The sequence below is a fragment of the Oncorhynchus keta genome, chromosome 30 (genome assembly GCF_023373465.1).
Source record: "Oncorhynchus keta strain PuntledgeMale-10-30-2019 chromosome 30, Oket_V2, whole genome shotgun sequence".
NCBI classification, from domain to species: domain Eukaryota; kingdom Metazoa; phylum Chordata; class Actinopteri; order Salmoniformes; family Salmonidae; genus Oncorhynchus; species Oncorhynchus keta.
The window spans coordinates 50,876,484-50,886,876 of NC_068450.1; the positions used below are offsets into that span (position 1 = coordinate 50,876,484).

The following is a 10,393-nucleotide window of genomic DNA, read 5'->3' on the forward strand; positions in this document are numbered from 1 at the left end:
ATTCACCTTTTTTTTACACACTTACTCCCATTACTCAAATCTGCAAAATAGCGAGTACTAATATGACAGTTCGGTGGCTTCAGAGCCTCTTGTTAGCTAATGCATAGGTCAGCAATCTAGTGTTTATATGTTCCGGGGTGAAGTGTCCCCCTAGGTACAGATCTAGGATCAGCTTCCCCTTGCCCAATCCTAACCTTAACCATTAGTGGGGAAATTCAACAATGACCCAAGATCAGCATCTAGCGGCTCTCTTACATGGCTGTGTGTGTGTCCCCCAGAGTCCCAGTCGAACCACTCGGGCCAGTCAGACAGTGGAGTGGACACGGCCTCCAGCCACGGGCGCTCCCAGAGCGTGGTCAGCTCCATCTTCTCTGAGGCCTGGAAGAGAGGAACGCAGATGGAGGAGAACACCAGGGTTAGTCCTTCTCCCCTTTGACCTCTTCACTCCAGCATATCCCTCCTTTGTATTTCCTCTCTTCTCTCTATATGTCTCTCCATTGCATCCCTCCTTTCTCCTCTTTGTCTCCATCAGATTTTTTTTACTGAAATGGTTGATTTTTGTCTCCGTCGCAAGTATTTCCTCTCTCTTTGCTTGAATTTTTCTTTCACTCACTGCTGGTTCTAGTATGGTTCTACTTTATGGTAACACTTTATTTTGATAGTCAGTCCATCTGTAGATGCTCTACAATCAGTAACATTTCAACCAGGGCCGGCGCAAGAACAAATCAGTTGGACACCTTTGATTTCCATAGGGGGGCAAGTTTTTTTGCAGGACCTCCTTCCGTGGAAAAACTAGAACCGTCATTCAAGCTGACGTGCAGTCATTCGGACTGCAACATTCTAACAGTTTTGAGTGAATACATTTCATATATGCTATCGCAAAAGAGTCATTTGGTTGTTTTTCTGAAGGTAACATTAGAATACAAAAAAAAAAGTATTTCAAATCACACAGGCGTTTTCATTAGTGTTACTGTTCATTAGTTTATGTAAAAACAAATTTTAGTTGTGGAGTGCCTTTGTTACACCTATGAAACGGAAAGCATATGTTGGAACGCAGTAACAGCTTTTACAACGGCAAAAAAAAGATAATACCCCAACCACCAAGACGCACAGTCAGCAAGATGCACGGTCAAATGATGAAAACATTAGTTGCCTTAACATTATTATAAGCTCCATCTTAGTGCATCTAAATCTTAAGATTTAGATGCACTATTGTAAAGTGACTATTCTACTGGATGTCATAAGGTGAATGCACCAATTTGTAAGTCGCTCTGGATAAGAGCGTCTGCTAAATGACTTAAATGTAAATGTAAATGTTGATAAATAGTGAAAAGCATCGCAAAAGCTTAAATGGCATTCTAATGAATATTTGACCGCAGTCCAAAATAATCTATTATTGTCCGCTTGTGCTTACATGGTGTGAGTCTTCACTCAATGGCATAAGTTGGAGCATGTCTCATAAACAACACAAGCTGGTGAGTGCATTGCTGATGTTCTTTTTTTGTTTGAGATGTAGGGCCTGCTCTCTGTGATGACATTTTGGGGTGATAATTGGCCAGTTGTCTCTGGCTTGTTCTATCCAAACGGCGCCGTGCCTTCCTTTCTCTTGTCTCACCGTTTTCATTTGGTGGTGGCGCGGGCACCTGCTCAGTGCGCCCAGTTCTGGCTTTTTTTGCGCTTAGGCCTCGGAGGTGTAGATTCAGGCTCAGAATCGGAAGAATAATCATCAGAGATGTCATCGTGATTCATTTCTTCCCCACCATCTGAGTCATTTTCCTTCAGATTTTGTCACGCTGCATGTGCATCCATTTACATTTACATTTAAGTCATTTAGCAGACGCTCTTATCCAGAGCGACTTACAAATTGGTGCATTCACCTTATGACATCCAGTGGAACAGCCACTTTACAATAGTGCATCTAAATCTTTTAAGGGGGGGGGGGGAGAAGGATTACTTTATCCTATCCTAGGTATTCCTTAAAGAGGTGGGGTTTCAGGTGTCTCCGGAAGGTGGTGATTGACTCCGCTGTCCTGGCGTCGTGGGGGAGTTTGTTCCACCATTGGGGGGCCAGAGCAGCGAACAGTTTTGACTGGGCTGAGCGGGAACTGTACTTCCTCAGTGGTAGGGAGGCGAGCAGGCCAGAGGTGGATGAACGCAGTGCCCTTGTTTGGGTGTAGGGCCTGATCAGAGCCTGGAGGTACTGAGGTGCCGTTCCTCTCACAGCTCCGTAGGCAAGCACCATGGTCTTGTAGCGGATGCGAGCTTCAACTGGAAGCCAGTGGAGAGAGCGGAGGAGCAGGGTGACGTGAGAGAACTTGGGAAGGTTGAACACCAGACGGGCTGCGGCGTTCTGGATGAGTTGTAGGGGTTTAATGGCACAGGCAGGGAGCCCAGCCAACAGCGAGTTGCATAATAATGGAGAAACTGTTCAGAGTTTCTTTCCTCTAAGGGAACAGCTTTGTCTTAATAAGCAGTACAAAAATTACCAATTTAGAACCCAGGTTTGTTCTCCAACGCATGGCTATTCAATTATTTTCCTTTTAAGGACTCTCAGGGTCTTTTTAGGCCCCATTGTTGGAGTTAAAATGTGGAGCTGCTGGACACGACTCAGACAAGCTGTGCTTTGCTTTGCTTTTCAATGGCATGGGCCAAAGCCTTGTACTTATATACAAATATAAGGCTTTTATATGCAAATATAAGTCTTTTATATCCAAGTATAAGGCTCTGGCATGTGCCATTCCCATTGAGTAGTAGAGGACTGAGCAGAAAAGTGGCTTACTTACATCCATTGGTCTACTTGCTATAGTAAAGTATGCACACTCTCACTGTGTACTCCAAGTAGGCCAGTTTAGACTGATAAGACTGCTTGGATTCGGTGGACTGATATCGGGTACTTACCATTTTCATCTGTGGTATATGTTCAGTTTCGAGGAAATTATTGGTGTAATTATCAACTGGGTACAGCACCTTAATTATCGGGAGGAGGGGAGCAGGCCCTACTGTCGGGAGGAGGGGAGCAGGCCCTACTGTCGGGAGGAGGGGAGCAGGCCCTACTGTCGGGAGGAGGGGAGCAGGCCCTACTGTCGGGAGGAGGGGAGCAGGCCCTACTGTCGGGAGGAGGGGAGCAGGCCCTACTGTCGGGAGGAGGGGAGCAGGCCCTACTGTCGGGAGGAGGGGAGCAGGCCCTACTGTCGGGAGGAGCGGAGGGCAATGGGGGAAAACCATAAAGAAAATGACATGCCCTCCTAACACTGGTTATAACACCAGTTCTGTTTGTGATATTAAGATTCTAACAATGGCATTGTGTTTTATAGACTTATTTAGGTAAAGTCAAGGGCAGCATGACTTAAAATGTTAGAGTAATTAATAAAATTACCTTGTGGCATGGACACAAACAGTCGTGATGTTTTCAACTGATTTGTCATACAAATCACTTCAAAGTGTAGGTTACCTTTTGCACGTTCGTCTAAAATAAAATAATAATAATAATAATTCCAGCATCCAAACAGTGCCAACAATTTGCAAGTGGCTGAAACGACTATCTCACCAGAGAAAGCATCCGAGCGAGCAAAACAGCGCCCCCTCTGTCTTACAACGTCAACAAAACGAAGGAGCTGGTCGTGGACTTCAGGAGACAGTAGATGGAGCACGCTCCCATCCACATCGACAGGGCCACAGTGGAGAAGGTGAAAAGCTTCGAGTTCCTCGGCGTACACATCACAGACAATCGGAAATAGTCCACCCACACAGACATTGTGGGTAAGATGACGCAACAGCGCCTCTTCAACCTCAGGAGGCTGAAGAAATTTGGCTTGGCCCCTAAGACAATCACACACTTTTACAGATGCACCATTGAGAGCATCCTGTCGGGCCTGACACCTACAGCACCTGATGTCACAGGAAAGCCAAAAGGATCATCAAGCATATCAACCCACCCGAGCCATGGGCCTGTTCGCCCCGCAATCATCCAGAAGGCGAGGCCAGTACAGGTGCATCAAAGCTGGGACTGAAAAACAGCTTCTATCTCAAGGCCATCAGACTGTTTTATAGCCATCACTAGCCGACTACCACCCGATTCCTCATCCCTGCACCGTAGAGGCTGCTGCCCTATGTACATAGACATGGAATCACTAGTCACTTTTAATAATGGAACACTAATCACTTTAATAATGTTTAGACACGGTATTCTAGTCAATGCCATCTTATTCAACTATTGCTGTATATATACTATTCTATCCTACGTATTCTACAGATGAACTAAATAATCGATCCACAATAATGTCTATACATCCCATCATGTATATTTATACTCTGGACTCCGACATTGCTTGTCCTAGTATTTATATATTTCTTAATTCCATTATTTTACATTTGTGTGTAATGTTGTGTATTGTTAGATATTACTACCCTGTTGGAGCAAGGAACACAAGCATTTCACTACACCCCCAATAACATCTGCTAAATATGTGTATGTGACCAATGCGATTTGATTTATTTAGCCCATGTATGTGATGCTGTTTGGTCAAAAAGAGTATGACCTGCTATACAATTTTTTTGTCCAGACAGCATTACATACATGGGTTACACATACTCAGACAGAGGGAGCGCTGTTTCGCTCGCTCTGATTTATCTGAGATTGATGCATCTTTCTGTCTGCGCTCATCTCGGTCAAATAAATTATCAATTTGGACGGGCAAGGAGGTACGGTAGGGCGGTCCAGGCCATCTAATGCCCACTCATAACGCCGGGGCTAATTTCACTAATTTCTACTAACCCTTATCCTAAAGTTAACCCTAGCCCTAACCTTAAACCTTATCCTAACCCTTACCTGTAACCTTAGCAAGCCGTTGCGTATCAACAGATGGTCCATGGTGATCCTGTACTCATTGTGTGTACTTCTGTCCCGACACAGATGAGGGAGTCCACCAGAGGTGCCACCCTCCCCCACCCTGTCCATGCGCACCGCCAGGCCCCACAACTGGAGCCCCCTGCGTCGGGTACGCCGCCACAACAGCAGCCGCCTCCCCAGTCTCGCAGCAGCTACACCTATGCTGCACCCCCCCAGCCACAGGAGGGCACCTCCCCCCTGCTTCAACAGCAACTGCCCCCCCAGATCCGTAGCGGTTACACCCAGTCCATGTCCCCTCAGCCCTCCCCTCCGCCACCCCAACAGCTGCCACCCCAACAGCTGCCCCCCCAGATACGCAGCAGTTACACCCAGGTCCTGCCTTCCCTGCCCCGCCAGCCCTCCCCTCCACCACCCCAACAGCTTCCCCCCCAGATCCACAGCAGTTACACCCATGTCCTGCCTCCCCAGCCCTTCCCTTCACCACCCCAACAGCTGCCCCCCCAGATCCGCAGTAGTTACACCCAGGTCTTGCCCTCCCCTACCCCACCCCCCCAGCCTACTCCTACACCACCCTCCCTGCCCCCCCAACTATCTCCACCAGCTCAACAGCTGCCCCCCCACATCCGTAGCAGTTACACCCAGGTCTTGCCCTACCTACCGCCACAGCCCTCTCCTCCACCACCCCAACAGCTGTCCCCACAGCCCTGCAGCAGCTACAACCAAGCTGTACCCCCTCCTCCCCCGCCGCCCCCTCCCCCGCCGCCGCCTCCCCCGCCGCCCCTGCCTGCCAGCAGCACCCCCCACCACTCGGGCCCCACCGTGTTCGCCAAGTACAGCACCATCACCCGGCTGCAGAACCAGAACGCCGCCCACCAGGCCGCCAATCTCCATAGGGCGCAAAACAACCACCAGAGCCCACCAAGGGTGCTAGCTCAAGCCCCGCCTCCTCCCCATCAGACGGCTATCAAACCACTGGTCAACAACATCAATGTCCCGCCTCCCCCGCCTCCCCCTCCCCCACCATCCATGCCTGCCCTGGGGTCGGCCATGGCCGCACTCCGGCTCGGGCCCCCCACCCCGGCTGTCGTGCCCCAGTTCATCCCACCGCCACCGCAGAGCAACGACATCCCCCCTCCCCCTCCTCTTCACCCAGACACCATGCCAGGTCTGTGCACATCGCGCTACGGCGCCAACGCCCTCCAGCAGGCACTGCCCCAGAAGTTCCCCAGTGGTCCCCCCCAGGGCCCCTCTCCCCCCACTGCCAGACTGGTCGAGTCACCCCCGGCAACGCCTCCGCCTCCTCCCCCACCACCTCCCCCTCCTACCCTACCGCCTCCCCAGCAGCTCTCGGTGCCGACACCCCCTCCTCCTCCTCCTCCACCTCCCCCTCCTACCCCACCGCCTCCCCAGCAGGTCTCGGTGCCAACACCCCCTCCTCCTCCTCCCCCTCCTACCCCACTGCCTCCCCAGCAGTTCTCGGTGCCGACACCCCCTCCTCCTCCTCCCCCACCACCTCCCCCTCCTACCCCACCGCCTCCCCAGCAGCTCTCGGTGCAGACACCCCTTTTTCCTCCCCCACCTCCTCAGCAGCAGTACTCGCCCGCAGCTGCTCCCCCCCCTGCCCTACCCAAAACCTTCTCCCCGGGCTTTCTGCTCCACCATGGTGCCCGGAAGCCTCCCTACCCAGTTTCCCCTCTCCCTCCCACCCCACCTGCTGCCCCAACTCCTCCCCCACCACCGCCTCCGCCGGTGTCAATGAAGAAGCAGCACAGCCTACAGATAGGCCACACCCCCAACCAGCCCCCTCCCACATTTCCCAAGCAGCACAGCCTCTCCAAGCCGCCACCCCTGTCCTTCACAGCTCCGCCCACCACCACCTCCCTGGTCAAACAGATGGCAGGCCAGTTCCCAGGGTCCACACTGTCTACCAATCACACTGAGAGCCCCAAAGCCCCCCTGTCTCCTCCTGCGGTGAAGGCCAAACCAAGATGGCAGCCAGGTGGTGGACAGGCCCAGCAACAGGCCCCAGAGTTCCCTCCACCCCCTTTTGAGAGCAGCCTGCCTTTCCCCCTCCTCCCCCGCCTCTACCTGCTCTGGTCACCGGCCCTGCCCCTCCTGCTCCCCCTCCCCCTCCCATCACTGGCCCCACCCCTCCGCCTCCCCCTCTCCCCCCCGGCAACCTAGGCTCGCCCCTGAAGAGATCTCCATTGGGCTCCTCCACCTCCTCCTCGGGCTCCTCTGTCTGGGGGGGCAAGAAACCCCTGCCTGCCACCCCCCAGAAAGCCTCCAGCGTCAAGTCTAACTCCTCTGCTGAATACCAGGAGTCCCGCAGGAACCTTCTCAGCAAGTTTGCCTCCCAGTCCTCTTCCCCCTCCACCTTCCCGTCCTCCCCTGCCGTACCCTTGGGTAGTTTTCCCTCTAAGGACCCCTCCCTGGCCGGCCCCGCGGCGCCCCCAAAGCCAGGCAAGCTGAACCTGGCCAACCTGGCCCTGCAGGCCAAAGTAGGTCAGCAGCGCCAGTCCACCGCTGACTTCCCCCCTCCCCCGCCGGCTTTTGATCTCTTCCCCCCTCCTCCGCTGCCCAGTGACAGCCACGTCGGGGCACCTAAGGTGGCAGTGGTCAACCCCCAGCCAAAAGTACCGCCCGCCCCCCCGGGTCCCCCTCCCCCCGCCACCATCAACTCCTCCTGGGGCAAGGGCTCCCTGAAGAAGGCCCCTCCCCCCACGCTGCAGCGGAACCAGCCATCTCCCCCGACCCTGTCCCCACCTCCCAAGCTGCCCACCTCGCCCCCCACTGGGAACGGCAACAACGGCGTCCCCCAGCCGGGCAACTTCATGGACGACCTGAACCGGACTCTGAAGCGCAAGTCGGTGAGCCGGCAGGGTTCGCTCTCCTCGTCCCGCCTCTCCGGTCCCAACCTGGAACCCGCTGCGGGCACCATGGACGACATGGAGTTGGCGCTGCCCCCACCGCCACCTGAGTTGCTGTCGGGGGGGAACGTCTCAGGCTATGCAACGCTACGGCGGGGGCCCCCTCCGGCCCCACCCAAGAGGGGGGGCAACACCAAACTGACACACTGACCAGGGGAGTGGTAGAAAAGGAGACTGTTGGATGATGCCTACATTACCTCTCTTGGAGAGGAGCTTCTATCTATCACACAGGACCGTCAGTGGACATTGACAAACTGAACTCCTCGTGTTCCATGATTATGATGGTGAATACCAAACCATGTATCCGCTTCTTCTTCTTTGCCATATGTTTGTGCCACGTAATCAGAAAACCATAATAACGACGTTAGGATTCATTCTGCATTGGTACTGCATGGACATGCTGTAAAACATGAAGCTCTTTGGTGAGTGTGTGTGTATGTGGACCCGTTTGTGTGCGTACCCGTGTATGTGTGCATGCGCGTGTTCACATGCATCCGTGTGTGTGTGAGCGAGAGGTAGAAGGGGAAATGGGTTGACAGCCCATAACGGAAGGCCTCTGTAATACGCATTGTTATTTTGCCTCTGTTTTTATATGAAATTATTTAATACATTATTTTTTTGTTAAGTTTATAAAAGCTAGTTGGATAAATCAATTTGATTGGAAATCATGAGATCGAAAAACTTTAGAGTATAGGCTGAGAGGTTATTTTAATCAATGAGCTACGAATTCCCAACATTTCCTAGGTATTCCCTGACTGTTTTACAAGTGTCTTGCTCTTTGTGCTGTCATTCGGTGACACGCGAATCAGGATGCCTTTTTTTCACAGACGATTGCCCTCTCGAAAGAATCTCCAAATTAAAAAAAGGAAATTCTCTCCTCCTAAAGGCACGAAGCCATGACTGTGCAACTGGAAACATTTGTGACTTGGAATTATTTTTTTCATAAATGTTTTATTTAATGCGTAACTATCGTTTTGCTTAACTGAAGACTGAAATGGCACGAGGCATATTGTGTGTATGTCTTCGAGGGCCCTGTGAGTCTGTGGGGTGTGTGCTGTGTTTGTTTGACTTGACCTGCATCTGGGTCATGTTTATTAGGCACCAAGCAGAAGAAAACGGATTGTGAAACAGGGAGGAACTCACTGGATTGTCCAATAAACACACACTTTTGGTTTTCGTTGCTACATGTTCTAAAACGTTTGGTGCCTAATGAACATCTGCTTCTGTTTCTGTACAGTAACAGCCCTTGCTTCCCTCCCATTGCCCCCTGCTGCCTTTAAATTGTCACATGACATGGCCTAAAAATGATAGAAATATAATGTACAGAGTGGGGTCAGCTGTGCTCCAGGTGCAGTTTACTATATACTCAGTTATTCTCAACATGGTGGCTAAAATTGAAGCAACACGTTGGTGCTTGAAGGTACTGAGCATTGAATTATGTTGTCATTAGCATTAGGCTAGACCTGACTGGCTAAATTAACCCACAAATTCCCATCTGGCGCGCATTAAAATTGAATGTTGCTTTCTACTCTGTTGCTTTCTATATCCTGTTTTTATGGCCTAAACATTCCAGTGTAGTGCAATTTCCTGCTTCTCCTGCCAAAGTGCAGTGCAGAGAGAGGGGGCGGTGTTCTCGCAGCAATGCCTTCATTTCAAGGGTGCTAGTGCTTATTATCCTAATAAGCCTGGATATCAATGGGCAGACATCTTATGTTCAATGTAGGGTTTGTCCCAATTCTCCACTCTTCTCCCGAATTGTGAACATCCTGGATTGGATTGATATAAGCATTAGCTACGGTTCCCACCATTGTTAGCAATAGGTACAGTATAGCAACCATAACCACAAAGCTGAATGCCCGTACTGAACTCAAGTGGACCATGAATGTTGATAGACCACTACTAGACACACAACATGCTGTCATATTAATCTTGCGTATCTACATTGCTCTGTATTGGTGAAGTTGGCTCTAGATGCTGATCTTGGGTTGTTTTTGCCGCTAATGTTTGGGGGCAGGGAAGCTGATCCTAGATCTGTACCTAGGGGAAACTTTACCCCAGAGCCTGTGCATTTTCATGATTTAATATCATCCTTTTCAGGTTGTTGGGTTGCAGTATGTTAAACTGAAGTAGGCATTAAATTATTGAAGTGTTGTTTCTGATTTTGGGAGCCAAATGAAGAAAACGGGGGGAGATTGCAGACTAAATGTCTCTACTTGCATATAAACCGAAGATCACAATATAAATGTTCAAATCATACCTCGACCATGTCCCAGTGTCTTGTTTATCACCAACTCTATGGTTAATGTATTGGTTAACTTAAAGGGGCAATCTGGGACTCAAACAGCTTCTTTTTTTTTGGAAATGGGACTGGAGCAATATAACCACTAAAACGATTAACCAGGGCTGGGATTCAATCTGCTTGTGCCTGTCAACGATGCACCATAAGGTCATTTACAATTTAACCGACATCTGCAGCGTTTATCGTGAATGCAATGGAGTAAAACAAGCTTATATTTTGATTGTGGTAAGTGTAATTAAGCTCACAAGGCATTATCCAAGAATAATGGCTATATATAATTGATTTAAAAGTCGAATCGGATGTACCAATCTCAGA

General features: G+C 50.6%; 1 protein-coding gene across 1 annotated transcript in view; it reads left to right on the forward strand.

Annotated features, from left to right (window-relative positions):
- Nucleotides 1–10,041, forward strand: part of LOC118363988 (ras-associated and pleckstrin homology domains-containing protein 1-like) — a 79,969-nt gene extending 69,928 nt beyond the window's left edge. Inside the window, 3 exon segments of the mRNA XM_052488509.1 lie at nucleotides 279–415; nucleotides 4,913–6,908; nucleotides 6,911–10,041. Of these exon segments, the coding sequence (XP_052344469.1) occupies nucleotides 279–415; nucleotides 4,913–6,908; nucleotides 6,911–7,929 (3,152 nt within the window). The 3' untranslated portion in view covers nucleotides 7,930–10,041.
- Nucleotides 10,042–10,393: the final 352 nt, after the last annotated feature.